At 47.8% G+C, this 25762-nt stretch overlaps 2 protein-coding genes across 3 annotated transcripts in view; both read left to right on the top strand.

The window, feature by feature from the left end:
* LOC142576321 (polycystin-1-like protein 2) overlaps window positions 1-20405 on the top strand; it is a 30765-nt gene extending 10360 nt beyond the window's left edge. For both annotated transcript variants that reach the window (XM_075686402.1, XM_075686401.1), the window contains 7 exons: window positions 813-995; window positions 3386-3671; window positions 8807-9172; window positions 11024-11245; window positions 16139-16282; window positions 18974-19179; window positions 20091-20405. In XM_075686402.1, coding sequence (XP_075542517.1) covers window positions 813-995; window positions 3386-3671; window positions 8807-9172; window positions 11024-11245; window positions 16139-16282; window positions 18974-19179; window positions 20091-20403 — 1720 coding nt within the window. In that variant the 3' untranslated portion in view covers window positions 20404-20405. The remainder of the gene's footprint in view (window positions 1-812; window positions 996-3385; window positions 3672-8806; window positions 9173-11023; window positions 11246-16138; window positions 16283-18973; window positions 19180-20090) is intronic.
* Window positions 20406-21200: 795 nt separating this feature from the next.
* Window positions 21201-23460, top strand: LOC142576320 (polycystin family receptor for egg jelly-like). Its single transcript, XM_075686400.1, has 2 exons — window positions 21201-21422; window positions 23010-23460. The coding sequence occupies exons 1-2, from the start codon at window positions 21201-21203 to the stop codon at window positions 23331-23333; spliced, it is 546 nt and encodes a 181-aa protein (XP_075542515.1). The 3' UTR covers window positions 23334-23460.
* Window positions 23461-25762: the final 2302 nt, after the last annotated feature.

Genomic DNA, 25762 nt, shown 5'->3' with positions numbered 1-25762 from the left:
TTTGTGGCGAAACTGCGACTTCCATTTTTCTCTTCTTTTCAAACGGGTGGGCGTGGTGTTTCTTTCTGTATGTATATGTGTGGTGTTTATACATGTCTGCGTGAACAGGTATTAACTGCATTCGATAGCCACGTGTTTGCTATATAGAAGAATAATCCGCCAATCGAGCATGACGCCTTCGTGTTGTGATCTTTCAATTACTTACACATTGCAACCTGACGATGATCTACATGGTTATAAAATCCTCAATTTTTAAGCTTAATTTTCTATGTTGACCAAAAAACATTCTAGCTGATTACCTGATGTAATGTAAAGGAGCATTGACAACTGACAATTCCTAGGCGAAGGATTCACTGTTGGGTTAGTTGGTGTCGCCTGAGTGTTGAGGGAAATTAGTGCTAAAACGCAGGAGCGCTGTGTTCCTCTCCCCTTCCGGCGTACGTGCCTTTTTTTGGCGCCAACTGCCACTGAACAGGTTGTATAGCGGCAGCACCATTGGCGTTGCATGAATAAAATACCCGGCGCTCCCATCCTCAACAGCGCGGGTGCTGCGCTCGGCACGCGCCAGCACCGGCTGGCGTTCGGCAGGTTAACAGCTAGCCTGAGACATCGCTGACGTGTCCCCTCTGCACTCGTCAGAGATCTGTCGACACCTACGGGTTCGCACTGTCACCCGTCGCCACAATGTATTCTTAGGAGACGAGCGCAAGCGAGATTAGACCACAACCTCGTCAGGAGGCTGCAAGCTTGCCCCAGCATACCCTTGCCCAGTATACGCAACATGAAACGCTCGCTTTTTGCACCTCGCGCAGAGCTCTGCTGTCGACGCTGGACGAAGTGCAGCGTACCCTGGCGTCCTCGGTGCAGGACTCGCTGTCGCTGCACCTGTCCGGCTACGGGGTGTGCGTGCGCGGTGCGCAACCACGCGAGCGCGTCACCACACTGGGGCTGCCCAACGGAAGCGTTGTCAACTTGGAGCCAGCCTCAGCTGCCAGGTGGGTTGCACTTCGATCATGAATTATAACTCAGTGTTCTTAAGGCATCAAATTTGTATATTCGTTTTCGGGAAACACGGCGCTAGCTTAGCAGAAAGACGCAAGTGGACCTGTACGAATGTTTATCGCACATCAGCGCAGTCCTCGTCATTAAATATATCGGTGGATCCCCAGCATAGGTGTGAATGGATGATAAGCGAATCTTTCTTTGTTGTTTAATGAAGTCCTTGCTTCGTCTTCTTCTTCTTCACTTTTATGTAGCTCAGCTGCACACTCGGCTGCTTGTGTCGCCAACTTCTTCAGTTCCTCTTGTTCTGCTTGTCTATTCGGTCCCCTACTCACCCAGCGACATGTGGCCAATCTGGGATATTGGCCATTTATGTTCCCATAGCCAGTGACACATACTCAGTTGGACTTAACCAGTGCCCGAAATTGCCTACTCGGGCATTATCGAGCGGCACATACCCTTTAACTGAAGATGTTGCATACTCGGCAAGCCGGCAGTCAGCACAGCCAAAGGAGGGGAAGAGGCAAAGGAAGCTTCGCTTTAAAATTTATTGATTACAAATATTGATCTCCTACAGGTGATGTACTATATAAAGAAAACTAACAGCCTCTGGGTGCGAACATTTTCGTGATTATATAGACGCGGTCTTGTTCGGGCTCTCTTGTACAGCCGTTGTCGCTGCTTAGTTGCCTCTGCAAGTTTCGCCAGTATTGCTGCATGGAAGTTTCAGAATAACATAGGACTTATAAAAAAGTAGCTTCGAAGTGACTACTAATGCTATACATAGGTAACTCGTGGTTTCTGTTGGTATGTTGCCGAAGTCGGAACGCAAAAACAACGTCGGTTTCGCATGTGTCCATTGCTGAGACCCCTTGTACATATATTGCACATTACTTTGAATCTTTTTGAGAGTTAACTAGGAATTGATTACGCAATGTGTTCACCACAGATATGATGTTAGATGCATGCTAAACGGATGAAAGTAATTTGCTCATATTTATTGCCAATGGCTTTCAAGGAAATTGACGCTGACTTGACACAGGCCGTTCTATCGTTACAGACGACGAAAAGCAATCATGAAGTGCGTTTCGAATATGGCAGAGTGACTTCAATGTCCAGGACGCATCGTAAACATGACAACTCACCACACGATGCCGCATCTTCAGCTCTGTGTTTATGCAAGCTAAAGTGGTTTTTACCACATCAAACATGAAGAGATGGTTATTTTGTTCACGCATGAAGTCCTGCTCCTGGCATTTAGCAATGACAGCTAAGCAAAACAAAATTGGTTTTCACATTGGCAACATACCACTTGAATATGAGCAGATTTCAAGAGCAATTAGGTCACTGGTTTCCATCGGGTCTCGGCATACTACATCTACTGTCATGTGAAGGAGGCTGGAGCTGGCTCTTGGATGTAATCATTTTCGGCTCGATGAGGATATATAGCAGGCGTCATAAAGAAAAAATTATGCTGCAATTGAAATTAAGCAAAATTGCACGAAGAGTTTCACCGCTTATCGCTGATGTAGCGGTGCGATAACTCTGCTAAAAGGCACTTCCGAACGCATCTCAATTTTTTCCGGCCCAAGGCGAAATACGGCAGAGAACGCACTAAAATAATTACGTAGAATACGTGCGAGAGACTCGGTTTTGATTTTAGTGATTGAAGACTGCACTGTCAATCTTGCAGCACTCTACTTAAATTGAAAACATGATGTGTTTTGCCGCACTCATGTGCTCTTTTTTGTTAATCTAGCTTAAGAAAGCAGCAGGCAGCTTCTCACTCACACTTCTAGCATTCTCAAGTCATTTCCCTTTTAATTCGATTGGCTTCTTTTGGATACATCACTGCGAGAGCATTCCACAGGTTCATGTCCGACTGATAAAAGCGAGAACGCCCGCCGTTCTAGCTGACAATGAATAAATGTTACCGCCAGAAATGGACGCCGATGCAATCGCGCCGTAGTTCGTTCGAAGTCGGACATATGGTGAGCCCTAATTCTACAATGCCAGCGGGACAAAACTGACTGGCCTGTCACAGGCCACTTTATTGAAGCTTTCCTTGTGGCGTCCGAAGGAGTACACTTTGTGGCCTGCCGTGGCGCTGTGGCGCATGCGGATGCTGATGTCATTAACGTTCATGGCTTACTTTCCCCGTCACAGATTATAGATAAAGGTGTCTTCGGCAGCACGGTTTACCGATGCATTGCTCGTATACTAATCGTATTAACATCGACAGTCATCGTGAGGTGAGTAATTTCTTTGCTCTAGCAAACCTTTTCTTCAGTGTTAGTTTGTGCCAGAAAGACCAAGACATGCTTCGTGTGGCAGCTTAACGAGCGGGATTCTCATACAGGCGCCTATTTTCCGCCGCATGCAGGTGCCTCGTGATGGACGTGAGTCCGTTCCCGTGCGCGGACGACTCGCTGCTGAACACGCAGTTCGTGATGGTCAAGCGGGCTGACGGCCACGCGGCGGATCAGGCGTCCATAATGGTCGAGCTGTTCCTGCGGAAGCGGCGGCCCGACGCACCGCTGGCCGCAAGTAACCGCGCGTACGCCAGTCGCGGCCTCGTCACGCTGCACAAGTTGGACGTGCCGGCAGCCGCGGCGGGATTCGACCTGCTTGTCCATTTGGAGCCGGAGAGGCCCATAGATCTGCTGCAGGTGCGGTGGAAGGAAGGGGAAACGCGAACTGCACTTGACATATCGCAGCGTTATGTCGCAGTTAGGTATTTAACGCAGAAAGCTCGGGAATTTCGAACTTGGATATCTGAGACATTTCCGTGTGCTTAGGGGGAAAGAGAAGGAACACCTTAGAAGAAGACAGAAAAGACCGCAGTGCCGGAATGACGCTGTTCCAGAACTAATTTTACTGCGTTGAAAAAAAAAACACAACGAGACAGTCCCACAGTAACAAACTGAATCGCGCAAAACATGGCACGCGCGTCCGACCACCTGTCCTAAATTTTCTTTCTGCGTCCGACCAACTGCCACAGACTTTCTTTTCGTCTTCTTCTAAGGGTTCATTTTTCATAAGCTCTGAAAGTTCTTGGTATTTATTCCGCAACTCGTATTTCTTGGCTAGGCGAACTATGCAGCACTTGTCGCGCCCACCATGCGCTCTCTGTACTGCGCTGTCCTGCTAGCACATAGGTTGTTAAATGCCTTTCGTATGTGGTCTTTTGTAGCGAGGCTTGTGTGCTCCAAGCGTAGCTGTTTGTGAATGTATTCCACGAAAAACGAGGACAAAATGGAAACACGGGGTCGCACGTAGCGCTAATTTTAACTGCATTTAAGACAAGGCACAGAGTTGGGCTAGTTGGAATTTATACAACTTGTCAACGCTCCAGCGTTCTATCTTTTATCTCGTTCTTTTTGCTTCTGCGCCTCCTTTAATTTTTCTTGCGCTATGGAACATGTCTGTTTAATTTCATGCGCATTTTTATTGAAGCAAACCTTGCATAATTAGCATGCTACAACAATAATGTGTTGAGCAGCTCAAGGTGTGTTCATCCGCGCCTGGTCGTCCGCTCAGCGTTGCTTAGCATGCTGAGGAGACGTTGCATGGCATGGTGTCGATACATGCTCTACGGGTGGTAAATTGATTCAACCAATGTTATGGCGTTGTAGCCATAAGCTATGTGTACATGAATGACTCTTTGAAGCCTCCTTAGACATCAGTAAGGGCGATTGTCCTTATGCATGTTAACCCGCGCCGCATCGCCCGCTCGGCGTCCAAATTCGGACGGATGGATAGATGGACGCTATCAACGTCCCCTTTGAAACGGGGTGGTGGGCAGCGCCACTAAGCTCTTGTTCTTAGTTTGCCAAATGTTACCTATATTTCTGAGAAAACACGCAAACACAAAGAATACGTAGCATCAAACTTATTGAACAATTCCTGGGAACTCTATTTTTGTATGCCTCCGTTGTTTATGGCCTCCCTACTTTTCTGCCACCATACCTCCAATCACCTTTTACTAATCTCTATAGCGGACATGGTTGCTTTCCACGGGCTATCCTTGAACCCAAGAGCTCCAAGGAAGCCAGAGGAGCATAAGCCGGCAGCTGGCTAGATGTCTTCACATTCTAATAGACAGCTTTAGTATAGCGTAAAATGCTTGCGTTCAAGGTAGTATTTTAGAATAGCGGAACGGAGAAAAGCGCCAACTTTAACGCAAACATATACGGCGCCATCTAGAAGTAAAAACACGAAATACTGGAAAACCAAATCCACAAGAAATGTCGAGCTGATCCAATGCCGAATCCACAAGTGTGTCGATAAGTCAAGCTTATCCAAAGCCACAGTCACTGCGTTAATTACGCATGTAGGTGTTTGGTTTCAGTGTTGATTTGTCGAGAGTCGCGAAACACACCGATTATTCTTAGCATGCCGCGATCTAGTGTTCTGTGGGACTCATATTACCTGTACTATTTAAGTTAGGATGACATAGACGCCCTCATGCTTCGGGAACGAGAGCGGCCGCGCAGGTTGGACGTGTTCTCAAGAGGCGGCCTGCTCAACATCGACGTTATTCCGGAGGGGACGTTTCGCCGGCATTTCGCTTCCAGAAAGCGGATTTCCCACTTCTTTCCACTTTTTTGCAACAGCCGCCCATCTTGACGTCTGTCCGAATGGGTTCAAGGCGAAAACCTCGTTCAGGAGGTTCGTACCGTCGTCGTTAGTAAAGCGCGCGCTCATTGTGACCACAGCACTGACCACACTACTTTATTTTGTCCCGGGAAAGGTGTCATGCATCGGCTTGACATGCGGCTTTACACCAAGCGAATGAGCGAAATACACTTGGGCGTCATCTCGAGGCGGATAACAGCAAACATGAGCAAACATGAGCAAACCCTCTCGTTAAGCCTACTGCGCCGCTAATCGAGAACGTATATCGTAAACAACGTGCATTTGTCACCTGTACGCCGCTGTCGAAGCATCATCAGACAAATCTAAAGCAAACACGAGCATTAGTGGGGAACGAATGAGCCGAACAGTGCAGGCCGACGACTCGGTAGATCCGAAGCGGGCAGCTCTCACTTCGACTGGCGCCGCCATGTTGCCGTACGTTTCGTTAGCGTTCACCGCTAAATCCCGGAAATAGCGTACGTGAGTAAGGGCTCAAGCACCATTTACGTACAGCGCATGCGCAGTGTGGTGCGCGCAACGCTAACGCTAACTTTAACTCTTTGCGTTTGCTGCTTTACGCTATAATAAACTGTCGAATAAAACATGTTCCATCGTTCCCCTAGCTTTACAGCAGCAAGCACATGTTTCTTCGCCTTTGGTGTACCTCGCTTTTAACTACGCGTTCTAAGGCATCCTGATTTCGCTCTCGCACAAAAGGTAAAGAAAAGGGAAGGGAAAAAAGGCAAAGGGAAGCTTTCGTCAAAGGAAAGCTTCACTTTGAGTTATTACAAAATTTTTCTTTCCTGATTTCGATTTCTCCTTTGAGGTAGTTACTCATAGCTGGTTTGTTTTCCATTGCCGCCACCACTGACATTGTCTCAGCTTCTCTCACTTTGCGTTTGACGTTCTTTGTTGCTATGTTGCTCGCCATACCGGTCGTATACTTGCTGGCAAGCTTCCTAGTTCTTTTCCTTCACTGTGAATGAATGCTTTTCCTCAACAAATACTTGGAAAACTCTCCCAGCCCATTTACTTTCTTCCATATTCTTCAGTCACTCTTCATAATCAATTTTAGTCACTTCATAACTTGTCCAGCCCCTATCACCCTGCACAGCTTCATTAGTTCACACCGCATAGGTGGCCCCCTGTGCATAAACAGGTGCAGATTTTGAAGGCTATGCTTATGCTGGTTGCACACTTTCGAACCGATTTTGTGATCTGGAAACACGTCGCAGGTGTTGGATTTTGGACACCACCTATTTGGCGTCTGCTCGCCACCGTCATCACGTGCCATATTAGAGCGCAGTAGTAAATTAATCGTGAAGAATTAGTTCTTTATAGTGAACCGCATTGTCAATGAGTCACCAGTGCTACTAAGGCTTTGGCACCTTCTGCTAACTGGAAATCAAACCCCTTTTAATGCCCAGTGACTATGCACTAATAGCAGACGACAGCCAATCTACTGGAGTCACCAACCCTCACATTATGCCGTGCAGTACTGCAAACAGTGGGCAACTCTCACAGATGGCGGCACTTTTGCATCGCGATCGCTGTGCCTTGCTTGCTGTCCCAAGACACTGCCGGTCTGGTATCATTGCAGGGGCCTTTGCCGAGAAATCAGTGCATTTTTTTATGTGCCCAATATGCATGACGCCCGTTATGTTTACAAATAAACAAAATGCACATCATGTCTCAAGCACATGTACGAATAATTTTTCCTGGATTTTGCCGCAAAATTGATTTCAGACAGAAAAAAAAACATGTGGGTCGGAAATATGCGCGGGCAGGTTTATGAGGCACCACCGCGACTTGTCGCTCTGTTTTTTGCCCGCTAAACTTAGCGAGCTATTTCGGTGCCGGAAACCGCTAGCATTGCAGAGCTAATTATCTTCAAAGATGGCAGATAGCAGTTGAAGAACTCTATTTAGAACTCCAGACGTACTTCTAATGTAAACCTTCTATGTTAATTAACTAACGCGTCATCAGTGCATGCATGAGCGGCAAAAGACACTTCCCTTCTGGCTCTCGTCGCCTGTCGACGCCTAGGTGGTGCTTAAAATGAAAAGGGTGGCTGAAAAGGGTGTACAAATTGTTTCTTTTGTATCGCTTAAAGTCCGTTGTGAATCTGCTCTTTCAGCTTGTTTTTATTTTTCTTGTGCTCGGCAACGTGGCGCGCGATAGTTATCGCACATAGCTGAACGCTACAATCAGCATATCGTTGTTGCCGTTCGCGAATTCACAATGTCCAGATTTGGAAAGGTAGGGACTCTTATTCACAGGAAGTTCTTGCGCTGGAACCACTAGTAGGGCAGGTGCTAGCCAATCACGACATTAGACGTATTAAAGAAGGCGTCTGGCCAACGGCAAAAAACGCTAAGGAAAAGCTTTGTGAATTCGGCACAGCTTTTTGAGGATTTGAGCTGCGACAGGCACTCACTAATGATGGGACTTGGGAGCGTGCTCAGCCATGCGGGAACAAAGACTGCGCGGAACGCGCGAAAGCAGCAGACAATTACAAAGTCTATATAAAGCATTGCCCCACGTATGTGAACACAGAGGGCACCCTGCGCACGCTGCTTCCCTATTTAAAACACAGAATGCTAGGTAATGTTACGCGGCAGCGCCGCTTATGGTTATCAACGCAATATCGCAATACCGTGACTGTCCCGCGATCTATCTACACACTCGGCGCGTACCACTTACCACGCCTTTCTGGGTTGCGCCACGGACGTGTCTCCTCTTTCGGAAATTACCCGGCTTTCCATCGTCGAATGCGAACAGTCCAGGCATGGCGCATTCTCACGCAAAGCTTTTCCTTCTTTCGAATATGTTACAAGATAACGATTTTTCTATAACTTGCTTGCGCCGGTAGTGAATTTGATGGAAAGACAAACGAATGAAAGAAGGTGCCGGTTTTGCCACGTAACCCCCTTCATTAGCGGCCGCTCGTGAGGTAACGCCCAAGTGATAAGCCAAGAGGAAATGTAAATATGCCAGTGATGCTGGAGGCGCGTGGAGAGTTAAATGTTGTCTCGATACCATTAGCTCACTCCTATGAGGGCCTCACCAGAGCTCGCGGAGTGCCCAAATTTTGCCAAACTCGGGCCTTCCCGCAGAGCACCCCAGTTTGCAAGGGGGTTTACACCTGAGCGCCGCTCACGCGCAGGTGACGTTCAGCGCTGGTCGCGAGCCCACGGAGGCCGAGCTCCTGCGGAGCCCCGGTCCCGAGTGGCGCTCCAACCGCACGCTGGTGCCGCGGGTGGCTCTGGGCGGTCGCCCGCTGTTCGTGGCCGTTCGCCTGAAGCTGGAGTGGGGGGTGGGCGCCCTGCGCCCCGCCGACCCGCGTCGCGTCCGCTATCGGCTGTGGACCGCGCTGGTGGCTTGCCGCAGCTGGCGGCGACCCGCGTGGTCGGGCCGAGGCTGCGCCGCGGTTCTCGACTCGTCGTTGGAGACGCTGCACTGCCGCTGCTCGCACCTGTCGTGGTTCTCCGGCGCCCACTGGGTGGCGCCGAACGAGATATCCTGGCGGAAGGTGGGCTGCAGAAACATCCTTCTGGCCGATGTGTTGCATCGTGTCGCGTGTCGTCCTCTTGAATCACGATATTTTTGGGGCAGAACACCGTTTCATCTCGGCTCGAACTGCAGAGGGCCTAATCAAGCGGAAAGTATGGTCAGTACAGTTAGACAGGCAATTTGAGTGTAGTGAAAGCGAGATGGGCCTAACCGACACGGGCAACCGAATAGAAGGACAAGACACAGTTTGCTCGTCTTTCTATTGTGTTTTCCATGCCAGTTGAACGCATCTAATGTTCAAGAAGAATTAGTTGTGTACCCGGCTTGAAGAAGTCTATATGACAAAAAATTGATAATAGGTGATATAAACTAGGTCTGTCTGAGTAAAATAGCGCGTGATTGACTGAAAGTTTGGGCGTAATAGTACGTCGTAGGAATGACAGAAATGGAGGTTACAGACACGTCTAACGGCGAGTAGCTCTGGACTAATTATGGTATGGATGGCATGGAGAATGTAATGGAGTTACATGGCGAGTGGTGATGTGTGGCTTGGTAGAACGCGTCACTGACGTAAACAGCTCCACATTTCCTTATTGGGAGATTAATCAGAAGTGCCTTAACATCTCAACGAAGGAACCAGGCAAAACTAAATGGAATATTTATAGTCGCGAAGTTACCTAACGTCGCTAACACACACCAGTATTTATGATTTTAATATAGTACTATGTTGTTTCAGTCAAACCCGAATAACTCTGGTCTAGTTGAAATGATTGAATTAAAACAATCTACGACCTTTTCTTTTTTTCTCTTTTTTTGCGCAAGAGCTGTTCATCTCAACGGCACGCTGAATAGTTGTATGAGCAGAGAACCGCGGCGCGAAAAGGGGAAGTAGCAAGAAAAAGCAAAACGTCGAGGCATATATAACTGAGCATATGTAGTCCTATGGCTTCTTGAGTCAAGACCATAATGTTTATTAGAGTTAAAAAGTGGCGACGGCACTTTGGAATTTCCTTAGAATTAATATTTAAGGTCACAGACAGGGAAATGACTGGCAGACGAAAGTTGCTGGTTATAGACGTATTATGCTTTCAGCCCTGTGAAGACTAACGTTCAATGTTAAAAAAAGAAAGAAAATGGGAAAATCCTTAGGCTTCTTTTGCCTAAACAAAGAACCTTCGACTTTGCAAAGAACCCGGTTGTATAGGGGGCATCAGGCAATCATCGGCGCTGCCGCCGAGCAGGCAAAATCGAAGCGATGAAGTGAAGCTCTACGTTTATAAATGACTTTCTCCATTAGGACGGCCTCGTTTTGCGGAAGAGATGTGGAGGAACTCATCAGATAATAAGTGTGCTGGTCTAGGCTAATAACTGCGTAGCTTTGTCTAGGGCTACTCAAGAGATATTCGAGTGCATCGGACCGCTGCCACAAAAACAAATGATTTCGTTAAGGTATGCGTCATCACTAAATTGTCTGGTCTCTTGAAATTGGTGTAGTGAAAGGCTTAGCACGCGCCGGTGCATTGTGTATGGGGACCTCTTTGTATATGCTTACAAGATTTCTGATGCCATTATAGGGAGCGAGAAAAAGCGTGGACATAATCCATCACAAACTGTCAAACTAGGTCGAGGAATACACGTACAAAACTTTGTATATATGTGTGCGCTATTTGCCTTGGGTCTGTGTGTAAAAACGCTGCCCGGGTCGCTAAATATATTGTTTAGTTCCTTGAGTTCCCTCTCCTCGTTATAGTCATTTCTCGTACAGTTCGCATAGCGTAAAACAAAAGGCGTGACAACGTTTCGATTGGCGGAAATTCGCGGTGCAGTGACTGGCACCACTTACCGGATGATCGCGTTCCCTCGTGCGCAGGTGTCGCGCGGTGTCCGCGAGCGCCACCTGCTGGTCAGCAGCTGCGTGTTGGCCCTGTGGCTTCTGTACGGCGCCGTGCTGCTGTGGGCTCGCCGAGCAGACCAGCGGGACGAAGTCTACAACACGGTGACCGACCTGCAACAAAACCTGCCCACCGACCAGCAGCCCTACATAGTCACCATCATCACCGGCTTCCGTCGCAACGCCGGCACCACCAGCAAGGCGCGTGCCTGTGCCCGTCTTTGGCTCTGGTTTTGCGTCACGTGAAGCTACTGTGTAGTACACGCTCCCTACGGTATCTTTAAGAGAATGCGCAGTAACTACGCTATTAAGGTGCGTGCATAACCGTCTTATACGGCAGTGCGACGCTGCGACGTTGCCTCAGCGGATGTCATGGTGGCTTTTTTTTTTTTTTTTGTCGTAGGTGGCTCCCGCCCCAGCTTGGACGATGCAAAGTATTCGTTATCTATGATTGCAACCCGATGAGTTTTTATTTTTTTAGGAAACACAGGTATGAATTGTCATATACAATTAACCAACGAAAAAAAATCATTATCTTGTCAAGGAATATCTATACCGAATACATGACATCACTAATCATCACTTAAAAGTTAGTTATGTATCTCTGTTAAAAGGATTGTTCATTTATCGTTTCAAAAGACCATATTGCCTTATGCCATATCTCTCCATATAAAAATGAATGTTATAGTATGAGCCATTCTTGCTACTGTGAAGTTTCCTTCATAACTTCAAATATTTTTGTATAATATATTTAGGCGTATAGGTTATGGCGGTATGATTTTATATTGCGTTCATTTAGACAGGCTATTCAGATATGCTTATGCGCGATACGTCTTTGCGTTGTTTACTGTCGAACAGAAACTGCAGTGTCTTCTTTCCATTGCATATTTTTGTTGGAATTGACTCCTGTGCCCAGTACCCCGCCACGATAATGCCTTCGGGCGAATGTAGCTGTGCGAATGAATAAATAATATATAAGTTGATTGTAGATATATTGTTTATTTATCGTGTCATTTTTTCTCTTTTGGGTGCACTAAGACCTGCGATACCGAGAGCAAGTGGTCCGAAGGCTCCTCGGGCACTTGTTGCTTTCAGGCCCATCTCGTTAACGTGCCATGCCTCTCTATTGCCAACAATAAATTTGAACTTGATGAAAACCACCATTTCGACTCTTTCGCAACGGTGCTGTGCCGAACTATACCTGTATTTCGCAGTCAGTGCCCCAGGCGAAGCGTGAATAGGTGTTTAAATCGATGGTCAAGCTTAACTGCCGACATTGCCATTTGCCGAGTTTGTTTACATTTTTGGAGCAATCTGACAAAGAAAACAGCACGCGGCACGTAGTTCCGCATATGAACACATAAATGCGTGGTATAAGCAACGCGCGCCTCGCTTCAATTGAAATCACGTGACAGAGTTGGAAAGCGTTATGATGAACACGTTAATGCAGAGCGCATGAGTCTGACCAGTCAACTTCAATGTTACCAATGAGCAGGTATGTCTTCAGTGCATAACTGGACACGCACATCGGCGAACCTGTCGTCATGTATTAACTGGTACTTCAGAAACTCATTGCTCTGGCTTCTCGACACTAAGGCCGCTGCTGGAGTTTGAAGCACAAAATCAATCATGGCACCCCGTCCTCGTGATCCGATATGGCCACGCCCATGCCGAAAAGCGACTGCACTTGCTGCAGAAAGAGACAGTTGCGTGATAGAAGTGGTTAACGTATAACCAAAAAGGATGAATGCTGGTTACATCAGCCTTACTGTACGCAAGCGTAAGCACGTGTATGAAAATACCTGCGCTTTCGCAGAATAAAAGAGCAATTATTTGAATAATAATTGTTTTCAAAGTTGTAGCGATTGTTCGCCGATTGTTATGTTAAGTTTCTGAAAACGGGCATAACGAACGCGTGCCAGTGGTTGAGAGAAAAGAACAGCATTGAGGCATAGCTATATAAAAGAAACAGCGCATGATTGATATACTAGTTTCCACGTGGTATTGATTGACTTTATTATAGCGAGCTTTTCGCGAAAATGGGCAACCTTTGCAGAATATGTACAAGATTGACCGTACCACCAAGCATGATTGAGTAGAGGAAGGAAACGACGAGCTGGACCTGCTAACCTAACGCGGCGGAAATGACGGAGCTGCGAGTGGTAGTCTGTCATTCGAACCGCGAGCCAGAACAAATGATTCATCCAGAACGATTCCGCCCCTTCTAGCACTGCGATAACTATACTTAGAAAAAAAAGGGCTTCAATTCACGCTGTGAATGTGGTTGTCCAGCGAAGCTGTGGTATCACGTTATCCGAGAGACCAACGTGACGAAGCATTGTACTGGTTCCTGCCGAGCCTAAGCATTGTGCCGTTTTGCACACTTACGTTGCTGTTCCTTTCATCGCTCATCGTAATCGCGCCGCTCTTGAGGCGTCCTAACTGTGCGTGGCTTGCTTTGGGCAGGAAGCGCTGCGTCCTACCTAGTCTGAGCACGACGCCGTTGTGCATATTGAAGTTACTGTTCACGTCGCCGCTCATCGTCTCCACGCGGTCTTCGGGACTCCTAACTATGGGTGGTTTTTCCGTAGCGCTATCTGAACACAAATGAAATCAGTTGCTACGTGGGTCCTTCTTATAAAAGTGTAGCTATACGCCACTCCCTGCTTCGTATGCTACCAGTTGCTGCTTCCCGGCAACTGCAGCTTATACAAACGCAATCTTTACCGGAAACGCTTGCGGCGAACGCTATGCGCGAAGGCGAGCTTTCCGGTTATTTCCCCCGCAAGGCTGGCGCCGCCGCTTCCGCCGATGGATGGATGGATGGATGGATGTTATGAGCGTCCTCTTTGGAACGGGGCGGTGGGTTGCGCCACCAAGCTCTTGCTATTTAGTGCCTAATCTCCTAAGTTAAGAAAAAAAAAAGGAAACAAAAACCACTATAAAGTCCACACCCAAATTTTCTGACCCCCTATTCAGAACTATGATCTTGTACGTCTCCGCTTTTTCTCTACTTTTCTTCGACCAATCTTCCAATCGCCTCTTACTAATCTCTATTGCGGACATGATTACTTTTCCCCTGCTCTCGCTGAACCCAAGGGCTTCTAAGAGGCCAGTAGTGCCCAAATCGACCGCTGGGCAGACGTATTCACATTTTAATAAAACATTCTCCATCGTTTCCCTAGCTTTACCGCAGCAAGCACATGTTGCTTCTTCCTTCTTATATCTCGCTTTATAGGTGCGTGTTCTAAGGCATCCTGATCTCGCTTCGAAAAGTAATGAGCTTCCCTTTGAGTTATCATAAATTGTTTCTTTCCTGATTTTATCTTTCCTCTTAAGTGGCAGGTTTCTTTTCCATTGCCGCCGCCCATGAGATTATTTCAGCCTCTCTGACTTTCCGCTTGACGTTCTTTGTTGCTGTGTTGCCCACCCTACAGGCCACATACTTGCTGGTAAGTTTCCTAGTTTTCTTCCTGCACTGTGAATCAATGTTTTTCCTGTCAAGATACCCGAACACTCTCCCAGGCCATTTATTTTCTTCCATATTCTTCGGTCGTTCTTTATAATCAATTTTACTGCGAGCTTCCCTCACTTCATAACTAGTCCAGCCCATATCACCCTGCACAGCTTCATTTGTAGTCTTCCCGTGAGTGCCCAATGCGAGGCGACCCACTGACCTATGGTTCCCATCGAGTCCTCATTGTACCCCTGATTTCAAGCAAACAAGCGCATTTCCAAAAGTAAGTCCTGGAACCATTACACCTTTCCACATACCAAGGAGCACCTCGTACTTATTGTATTCCCATAGCGCTCTGTGCTTCCATTATGGCTGCATTTCTCTTCCCCTTTACTGTTATTGTTTTTTCCTGTGTTTCCATATATCTTATTGCCTTAGTTTATCCATATACCAAGGTTTATATTCTATTACCAGAGGTATTTCCTGGCCTTGTATTGCCACTGTCTGTTCACTGTTTTCATCGAATGCCATAACACCTGATTTTCTAACACTAAACTTTAAACCGAAATTCTCGCCTTCCTGTCCACAGATATCAGCCAGACGTTGCAAATCACTTTGCTTGTTAGATAGGAACACAATGTCGTCCGCATAAAATAAACGTAGAAGCTGCTGCTCTACTACTGTACCCGCTTGTCTGCATGAGAGATTAAACCCGATATTACTTCCCTGTAGCGCCCTCTCCATCCTCACCATGTACGTCATAAATAGCAGTGGGGATAAATGGCACTCCTGCCTCGGTCCCTTGTTGATATCAACTTTCTCCTCGCTCCTTATCTCTTCCAATTCAATGCAAACTGGATTTTCTATGTAAATCTCTCTTTAAAGTTGTAGGCAATCATCACCTAAGCCTTCCCCTTCCAGAATATCCCACAAAATGTTCCGGTCTACGTTGTCGTAGGCTCCTGTAATGTCTAAAAAGGCCACATATAGTGGTCTGCCTTCTACTCTTGATATTTCAATACACTGAGTAAGAATGAATTTCTCATCCAAACGCCTACCTATTCTGAAGCCATCCTGAAGTTCTCCCAAAATGCAATTATTCTCTGCCCATGCTTGCAGCTTTAATTTGATTGCCTGCATTGCTATAGCCTGTATATTAATGATGTAATGTGTAATGGTCAACATTCTATACGAGAAAGAAATACGCCGATGCGCGGAGGCGAGCGCCTTCTGGTGGTAATGCAAGGAACCCAGCGACGCACGCGGCGCGCGCCTTCCCTGTGAGTGGCTGAGTTTCTGCCACGGACACGACGAATGCACCGTAGTTAGAGGTATACAGCTTCTTAGTAAAACCGCTTCCTAGGACGATTGGTCTTTTTACACGCGCCGCTACTCTCCATTATTGCCCAGCTTCGTCCCTATGGGTATACGGCTTGTGATGCAGTCCGTTAGCTGCTCTTTCCTCCCTTTCATCTGAAACAGCAGCTAACTCGCTGCACCACATGCCTTATTCACCGCATCTCCTCCTAGCGCGATCTTATCTGTTTCATCTGCAACAGTCGGCGGTCCCTACCATCTATAGAGATCGCGCACTGAGGCCCCAGATAGAGGCGAATACAGGGACAATTTATGCGCAGGTGTGGCTGCAACTGGTGGGCTCGGAGGGCTCGTCGCGCACCTTCCTGCTGAAGGACGAGAACGTGAATCCGGGCACTCTGCAGCGCAAGTCCGAGGACTACTTCCTGGCCACCACCGAGCGTGCTCTGGGAGAAATCACCGAGGCGAGTGGGCGTGGCGCTGCGCTTGGTTGTGCTGTCGGGCTTGAAATAACGCTCCGGTGCTTCTTAATTTGTCTGTTGTCCGAATCAGTGCGGCGTGTCAGAATTGTTGTTACATTGCGCCTGTCGTGTGGTTTAGCTCAGCGGCGTCCGCCCGCGAATTGCACTGCAGGCCGTTAAGTTACGGTTGCATTAGTGGCAGAAACGCGTGCCTGCCGAGCGGATGAGACAGGGATCTTTTTCTTTTTTCCTTTGCAGCAACAGCCGCGATATGAACTGCGAAATGTGCGATGTTTCGGCACCGTGCCCATCGTTTCGCGCCAAAACGCTAGAGAAAAGTCAGCGCACTATGTCGTCGTTTCTCGTGTGGGATGTGAGCGCGTGCGATTGTCGCGCTGTCACGTGACCTCAACGCCACGGGAAGACACCCGTCAGTGTAGCATTTATAGCATGTCTCCGGTTCCCGCCAACTCGACGCGTTCGCCTTGACTGTTAGCGTGGCCCTATACAGGCTGTCCGAGCTAACCTTAGCCAAGTTATTCAACGAAAAAAACAGTTAGAAAAACACGGTGGAAGATACAATTCATAGGCCTTGAAATCGTATCTTGCACCATGTTCTTTCAGGCTTTATTTTTCGCTGCACAGCTTGGGTAAAGCTAGCCGGGACACCCTTTATAGCGAGTCAACAGCAGTGTGTGGAACAGAAACTTTTCGTTCAGGTTTATTTTTTCTGGTTCAGCGAAAACGGTTTCCTTCCAGAGCTCTGGAGCGAAAACAATAATTGTTCAAACCGGCTCAGGTTCATTTGCATAACCCCAAAAATAATTTCAGCTAAATAGTATAAATTGGTGAGCTGCATTAAAAGCTGTACGGAAAGCTGCACGGAAAGCTGCACGGAAAGATTACGCTTGTTGTTCTTGAGGCCTCGCGTAGGCATAGTGGTTACAGAAGAACTATACCGCTCGAACACCGGCGCTGGAATCTATGTGAAGCGAAGCTTTAGTAAGAGATAGATAGAAAGAATAATTTGTTGAGGAAGCGCGGAGAGGTCCTCTTGCCTGCTACTCGTTTTTGTAGATGGAAGAAATAGAGGACAGAAAAGAAGGGTATGAGGAATGACGATGAGATTAGCCAGCGGGATACGGCTACAGACATTTAGCGTAGTGCCGACAACCCCGTGTCCACATTGACTTTCTGCCACCATCGTGAAGGGTAGACGTGCGGGTGATCACAGGACGCAGCGTAGGAAGCTTGTTGGCCCACCGGGCTCCCTTTTACAGGTCTCAGTGAGTTTCCTGCTGAGTTCTGACATACACATAGCACTTCGTCATTTCAACGGTCATAGAGATGTCTCCTACCAACGGAAAACAATTTGATGGTCACCGATTTCAAACACTTACAAGTGCTTTACTAACATGCCTTTCCCCCGACACGATACATCGAAAGCCGCACTAATGGTGCTACTACTTCTTTAATCAGGGGTAGATAGTGTGCAGTTGCAAATGAGGTAGCGTAGTTGAGCCATCAGTGCAGGCAATCCACGGATTAAAAGCTCCAGGAAACGTAGACCAGGCTGAACCAAAAGTTGTTATTTCGGTTTGACTCCGGCGTGAGAAAAATCGAAACATTTCAGTTCAGTTCTGGTTCGAGAAATTTTTTTTCTGTGGCTTTTGTGTTCCGTTCCGGTACGATACCCTGGTCTACAGCGCCCTTAACCGTCTCACGCTCTTCCGACGCCTCCACGGACCGCGGAGTGGTGTGGCTATTCTGTCCGCCGTTTGAATCAAAGAGTCCCTCACCAACACCGTCAGAGGTTAATGCTGTACACTAGAAGAAGGCGCCCTCCAATGAACTTTTTTGCCGAAACAACTTTTCAAAAGATTTAGCAGCAGCGGAACCAGAAAGAAAAGCAAATGCTATGCGGCGATGATGCAAGGATGTGAATTGCCTTCCTCCCCAGCCTACTCTTGTATCGGTGCCGTATGAAGTTTTTTCACGAGCCCTGCTGTTTTTATTCTTATTTTTTCGTCTCCCTCTCCTTTTTTTACTGACAACAGATTGGTCAATTGCTGGCAATTTTGTACTTTCTGTGTTTTCGGGAAATACCAGTGTTCTTCACCCTATTGCTGGCAATATGCGAGCTTTAGGTGGCACGGGTAACGTGGTAGGCGAAACTGGTGCCGCCCTTAGATTGGAGAATTGCTGCTGCGAGGCCGAGGGCGTGCGAGATTTCTATTGAAGTTTCTCTTTTTTTTTGTAGCTTGCGCAGCAAGTTTATTTCAGGGCATGATCATCACCGCGCGGTTTACCTACTGCAGACTTCTTTATTTGCAACGGATGTAACGTAAATCACGATCTTCTATTGGCTAAACCAGAATCGGTGTTTTGTGCTTGCTCGGGAGGCCTCAAGTAGGAGCGGCATTTACGTCAAACTGCGTCGTTCGAAGCAGATTTCAAGCGCATGTCCGTGTGGCTTGTCTTGTTCCTATCCTTTTCACTCTCAGGAACATACGCCTCCATGCACGATGACGCACAAGACAGATACAGACAGAGGGAAAACATTAAAGCTCACAAGCGACACGTCAAAGAAGCAGTTGTTAACTCAACTTGGGCATAACTGTGTACTGCGATCATCTCTTTCGGGCAGGCCGATAGCTATCGCGTTGAGTGCGAGCAGGCCATCCTTGTGCACAGGTGGTGTTCACCCTCGAGGCCCGCGGTACTCGCGCTCCGTGGTTCCTGCACACTGTGGTGGTGCAGGACATGCTCGAAGACCTGGTCTGGGTGTTCTTCGTCGAGCAGTGGCTGCAGCCCGAAGGAGGAGATCAGGATTCTCCCAAGAGTTTCCGCTTCCGGCCAGCCGACGGACAGCAGCAGGCAGACTTCTGGACGCTCTTTCGGTGACCGTGGTCACTTTAATTGCCTTATGGTTGATGTCGCTGAAATCACACATAATCCTTTCGTGCAGATAACGCAACAGTCTTGAGAGCATTAGCAACGTCACACTGCACAGTGTCTGGGTTAAATAAAACAGTGGATGTAAGGTCGACCAGGTGGGCTAACAGTTAGCACAAATTTTCGCGAAAGTTTTCTGGCTTGCAAGGGTCCTATGGTTTGGTGCCTGTGTACTGAAATTTTATTTATTGTGAAAAGTATGCGGCGTCAGCATGTTTTCTCGCAGTCATTAATTTCACTGCATTTCTATGTTGTTTAAGGACGTGAAATGACATAACCTTTGATTTCATTAAGATATTTTTCTTATGTATGTCAGAAAAAGTGCATATTTTGTCAAATTGTGGAGATCGACAAAACCTGCGAAATTGTACCTATCACCTGCTAACTCCTGTTAAAGCCACCATTGTTGCCCTATTCGGCGAAGAAATCTGAGGAAACAAATATCAGACGCGGCACCGGACACTTAATCTGTAGTTGGACTGAGAGGACTAACACAAAAAATAATGTAATTTGGTGGTTCGCAAGCATCACATACTGAGCGGCAGAATGCAAACAATTCTGTTAACTACCGGTAGTGTGGTTTTACCTGCTGTAGATATCGGCAATCATTATTAGCAAATGAAATAGTTTTATCCATCAGTGACTCAACGGAAATGGCAGCGGGTCCTCTAAAGCATTTGCCTTCGTGGTTCTCATCGATAAGTTAACGCTGAAAATGTTCTTTGGAAACTTGCCGGCAGCTGAAGCATAACACGTCAATGACAGGTGCTGCACCACACAAATGTTTAATAGGTGGGGTCTTTCGCCTGGCCTAACACTGCTCTTCGTCGCTGCCGGCGTCCTGTAAAATTCTCAGGCGCCGTCTGCAGCGACATTTCTTCACGGGCCACACGTGGTTCAACGTGATCGCGCGCTACCGCAGCTCCAAGTTCACGCGCGCCCAGCGCGTCACCTGCGCGCTATTCGTCATTTTGTCGGCCATGATGTTCAACGTCATGTACCACGACGTGGACACGAGTTCGGACGGCGAGCACCTCAGCTTCTTCGAGGTGCCCATACACCTCAACGACTTCCTGCTGGGGCTCCAAGTGAGCAGGCCCGAGACCATCTTGCACGCAGCGCATTTTTTAGATTTCCGGTGTTCGCGCAAACATTTGAGGCGAGGGTAGCTGATGGTGAGCGGACACTCGCCTATAATCAAAAGATTTAATAAGTATGGTGGCAGCACATTAGACTTCTTCGGTTTGTTAGGTGTCCCACGTTCCCGGTGAAGGAAACTCGTGAAGATCAGAAAACACGTTCGTTCGACTGGTGACTTTTTTTTTTCATTTTCTTTTGCTGTTTGGGTGAACCTCGTTTCATTCTTCAACAGCGCGACCGCGTATAAGCGAAGGTGCTGGCAGCCGCCAAGCTCAAACAGTTTGTGCAGCAGCACAAGCAGTTGTTTATTTGGAGTCGTCTCACAAATAGGAAGGGATAGGAGCCGGAATTTTTTTTTTACCTGCGTTGCTTTTTCTGTTGCCAATAGAGCGGTGGCCAGCAGAAAAAGAGTACGGCAGTGAATTACAACAGTGGAATATAACAGAGAATAGGCACACTCACGCACGTATATACAAAAGGGTGGGGACCATATGAGCGTAAACAATATAGTAACGCCAGCAGTGTCGCTTTAGCAGATGTTTGTTTTTACGGTCTCGCATACTGTCAATGCTCATTATACGCCTGCAGCAGCCGGGTGGCGAGACCGAACTAAATGCAGATTTTGTCGGTAGTGCGTACGGCACTTCGCGTTGCTGGGTTGGCCACTGGTGACGCCATGTATAACCGGGCACACTCTGTGGTAGCATGCATAACACAGGACAGCATTCAACTGAAATAGGTGGTCAGTCCCACACCTTGCGCGGAGTAACCACAGGTAGTAAGTATATCGATGTCGATGACGTCAAACTTGCGCCGCGCATCGGCGATGTTTCTGCTCCTCGTTTCGAACGGCACTCGCTCGCAGGTGAGCCTGGTGACGGTGCCGCTGGGCGTGTTCGTGATCTTCGTGTTCAGCAACTGCCGCCCGCGGCCCCTGAGCGCCGCGCCCGAGCGCCGCCGACCGCGCATCTCGCTGTTCAGCTACCTGGACAACCTGTCGCACAACTACTCCGAGTCGCGCAGCGAGCACCGCACTCAGATGCTGCAGGTGTGCATGCGCGAGTTCGTGTGAAGCTGCGCGGTACATTGCCTCGGCCGTTCTAGCGTGCCAGCACTATAGCCACGGCATCCCTGAAAGATGCACTGTAAAAAATGCTTACACCCTTCAGGGCGCTTTCTTATCCCACTGGTACCACACTTACCGGTAGGGCCTTACAAAAATTTATAGAGGACGACAACAGAGCTTTCTCTATAGACGTGCGATAACAAGAGATGTAGTTGAAAACTATGTAATCGTTCTGACAGCCTCGGGCGCACAGAAATATCTCACAGGAGAGTTTCATCTGTCTCCCTGTGAAATTCTCTTGTTGGATATCTCTGCGGCTCCAAGGTTGTCAGAATGATTACATAGTTTTCAACTACGTCTTTTGTCATCGCACATCTAGTTAGAAATCCGTTGTCGTCCTCTATAAACTTTTGTAAGGCCCTGCCGGTGAGGGTGTTACCAGTGGTATAAGAAAACACCCTTACTGGTGGACGTATTTTTTACAGTGTACAGCCCACATTTGTTCTTTTTTGAAAAGGTCACCATTTCACCACAGATTTTGCCATAAAACACCGAAAAGCATTAAAAGAAGGAAGAACTCAAGGAATAGAAGTACCGCGTAACGCGTTGTTTCTAAAATATGCTACCTGGAGGTTACTGGGGCTGCATAAAATCTTGTTTTTGGGGACAGAGAGAGAGAGAGGAAATGCAAGGAGGCTAAGTATAAGGCAAGTCTCCGGTTTGCTAGACTGCCCTTCGGTTCGGAAAAAGTGGAGCTAGAAAGAATGGAGCCCAGAACATGCTAGAATGTCTATTGCGATCTTCAGTTCTCTTTCGCGGTCATGACGCGCAAGCATCCCTGGAATCTCTAGATTGCCGAATCCGGATATCCGTACTTCTGACAATAAAATAAGCAGTATCTTACGGGATGTGGAAGTAACAGAAAATATATCTAGGCTACAGCCAGCACTAATTCACGCACCTGTTGGGAAACAAGTTAAGCGAGAACAAGCGAGTGGCTTAGGAGGAGAAAGCCTCATGCGCATGAAGCGGTGTTGCCGCTGCCCTCCGGAGCCGCCACTGAGCTGCCGTGCGCGAGGCGATACCACAACAAAGACACCGCGGGAGTGTCCTCACTATGCAGTGTAGCGTGGTATAGGCCCCTTGGCCCCGACGAAAAAAAAAAAAACCCCGGCTAACCGGAAAGTGGAATACATTGACAAGTGCCGAAGCATTTCTGAACCTGCAGATGCCTTAAAATAGCCTGCATTCGTATTAATCAAGGTGTTCAGAGGAAATTGAGTGGCTTCTTTCACGATGCTTCTCGTGAATTCAAGTTAAATAAAGGTGTTGTTTTTGTAAACGCGCTTAGCCTTCTTTATTGTTACGAGCCTTATCATGCACACTATATGTACATCGAAGTCGTCTGCATAACGAAGGATTCTGGAAGTTATTTCATTTCCAGAATCCATTGACATCTGTTCGCTATTGTACAGGGCTCCGGCGCGGCACAGAAATGACCTGCGTATTTTTGTGTATATACGAACGCGTCATCTCACGTTATGCCTCAAACCATTACTGCCCGTGCAGGAGTATGCACGGCTTGTGCGCGAAGGTCGACGGGGCCTGCTGCCCTGGTGGTTCCAGCTGGTCGGCTGGGTGGTGGCGCTCGCCGGCTCCCTCGTGTGCTCGGCGGTGATCTGCCTGTACGGCTTCTCGTACGGCGACAAGCGCTCCAAGGAGTGGCTCTTCCGATCGCTCACGGGCCTGCTCCACAACGAGATCATCCTGGAGCCGCTCAAGGTGATCCTCATCTCGGCCTGCCTCGCCCGGCTCATCCCGAGGCCGCCGGAAGTGGACGACTACAGCCTCCGCAACACGCTCACCGAGCTGCCGGAAGACCTGAGGCCCTGATGCGCCGTGTCGAGCAAGCGCGGACTGCTCGAAGAACTGTGGCGCCGTTTTCTGTGCGCGTTTCCTAGAATGAAATAGACATTTCGGTTCACTTTCAAATTTACAGAATAAGTAATAAATGATTAACGTACCCGTAGCTGTTGTAGAGAGGGCTTGACCACCTGGACGGTTTTCTGGCGGGTTGGGCCACACATTTCTGTGTTGCTTAAGATACTTAATCTTGCGCTTGCTGAAGAAAGAATTAATGAAAGAAGGAAAGAAAGAAAACAAATATATATGGACTGTTAGAATGAGTACGTTAGAACGGACGCCAAAACTTGTTATGCGTCTTTTTCGTTTGGCGTCTTACACGTTTAATTCGCCTTCAGGGAGTATCAATACTTGTGCGAACCTCAATAATTGCAGATGGGGCAAAGCGAAGGCAACTCCAGCCCCACCAACGGATAGCAGGGCGCACAGGTTGTATGCCACGTTCAAGTTTGTCTACAGTTCTTCCGGGTAGTTGCGGTGCTGATGCAAAGAGTTAAGTAGGTTATCGCCGCTTTAATATTTCAGTGGCACTTTCCTAATGTCCTTTTTTTGCCACCAGTTCGTCGGCTTGTCTCCAAGTGAGGTGTGGTTTTGTGTTGTTATAAACGAACATGACCATCTGGCAGAAGGTACCAGCCATTTTCTGCAGCTCGGCTTACGCGACGTGTATGATCAGACCCCAGTTCTTTCTAATGACGCGCCCTGACCCTAGCGAGAATCTCGTGTCTAAAAAGTAATGCCCTCTTGAATGGTTATATCCCTACTGTTGATCGTCAGTGAAATCAACCCACTGTCAACGATAGGCCACCTGTATTTCGATGAAGGGTGAGCGCTATAGCCAAAACAAACATGACGGTTTCCCCTTGTACAGGTCGAAGGTTCACGCGGAATGAAGTCCCTGTGCCACTCCGAAACGTCTTAGGCCTTAGGGCACCTTACATAACTCTGTTAAGAGACGACGGAAACAAACAGGAACGAAGGCAAAGTACGGCTCCGCGTCCTAACTATATTGAGAATAAGGAGATGGGAAGTAGAGAGCAAAAAAAAAAAAAAGAAGAAGAAGAGGAAGAAGAAAGTTACGACACAAGCTCTACTCTCAAACAGAAACTTAACACCCAGTAACCAGAAGCCAACACTAAACGGGGGTGGTCTGTTTTCGATTTTTGGGAATTTGGTAAAAAATCGCTTGTTGTCCATAATTACACTATTTGAAATATATACACTCAGCATGGACACTAAGAGTTGCGCTAAGTTATGCATAGGTCCGCCATTATCTCCCAGCTACTCAGTGAAGCCACTCCTCGCGCACGCAGGCGGTAAATGCCGCGCGGTGTTCCATTTGCTGTTTTCTTTGCTGGTGGCAAGCTACTTGCGGCGATTGTTCGGAAGCGCTGAACAATATTGCACTTTTTAATGCAATCAACACTCGAGCCATCGGCCTAGCCGGAGGGCGGCAGGGTTCCAAACCCCCGAGGTGTTTAGTCTGTATGTGCGTATATACACGCACGTATACTAACACACGCACGAATGTACATATAGGGGGCACGACCTCGCTCCCCGGAAATAAAATCCTGACTGACAGCTGAAAGGTTCGCGTGCAAACGTGCTGTAGCTAGCAACAAAAGCGGTGCAATGTTTTTTATCATGCATATGAAGTTAACTCTCTCGCCGAGGCCAGAAGGCGAGGAATATTTTAAAGAGTGCTTGATGAAAATTTTAAACACGTAAGGTGGACAACTATGTCAGCGCATTTTGGCTGCCGAAGCCCGCCGATTAATGATAGTCGCCAAGGGAACTATCGTGTTTTCAGTCATGTCAGTGATCATAATAATAATAATAATAATAATAATCTTTTATGTGCCCTGCAGGACAAATGCCTCTCCCTGCGATCTCCAATTACCCCCTCCCAATTACTCCCTGCGCCAACCAATACCAACTAGCGCCCGACAATTTCCTCATTTCATCGCCCACCTAGTCTTTCTTCCGTCCTCAACTGCACTTCCCTTCTCTTGGTGCCCATTCTGTAACCCTAATGGTCCAACAGTTATTTAACCTGCGCAGTACATGACCTGCCCAGCTCCATTTTTAACGCGATAGCGTTAAGGAGCTCGTGTCGCAGAAAAGCCGGTGTCGTCGGCGTCGGTGTCGGCTTCGGCGTCCGCGGCGTTGGCCGTGAGCGATAAATCACGGCAGGCACTTCATAAATAAAAAGCAACTTCCAAGATGGGCTGGGTGGGAATCGAACCAGGGTCTCCGGAGTGCGAGACGGAGACGTTACCACTGAGCCACGAGTTCGATGCTTCAATGCGGTACAAAAGCGCCTCTAGTGAACGCGGTGTTGCCTTAGAAACGAGCTGTTTCTCAGGCTCAGGCGTGCGTCGCTTGCTCAGGCGCACATT

This window comes from Dermacentor variabilis, chromosome 3 (genome assembly GCF_050947875.1).
Source record: "Dermacentor variabilis isolate Ectoservices chromosome 3, ASM5094787v1, whole genome shotgun sequence".
Lineage (NCBI taxonomy): Eukaryota > Metazoa > Arthropoda > Arachnida > Ixodida > Ixodidae > Dermacentor > Dermacentor variabilis.
Note: the sequence above shows the minus strand (reverse complement) of the source record. Positions and strands in the feature narration are given on the sequence as shown.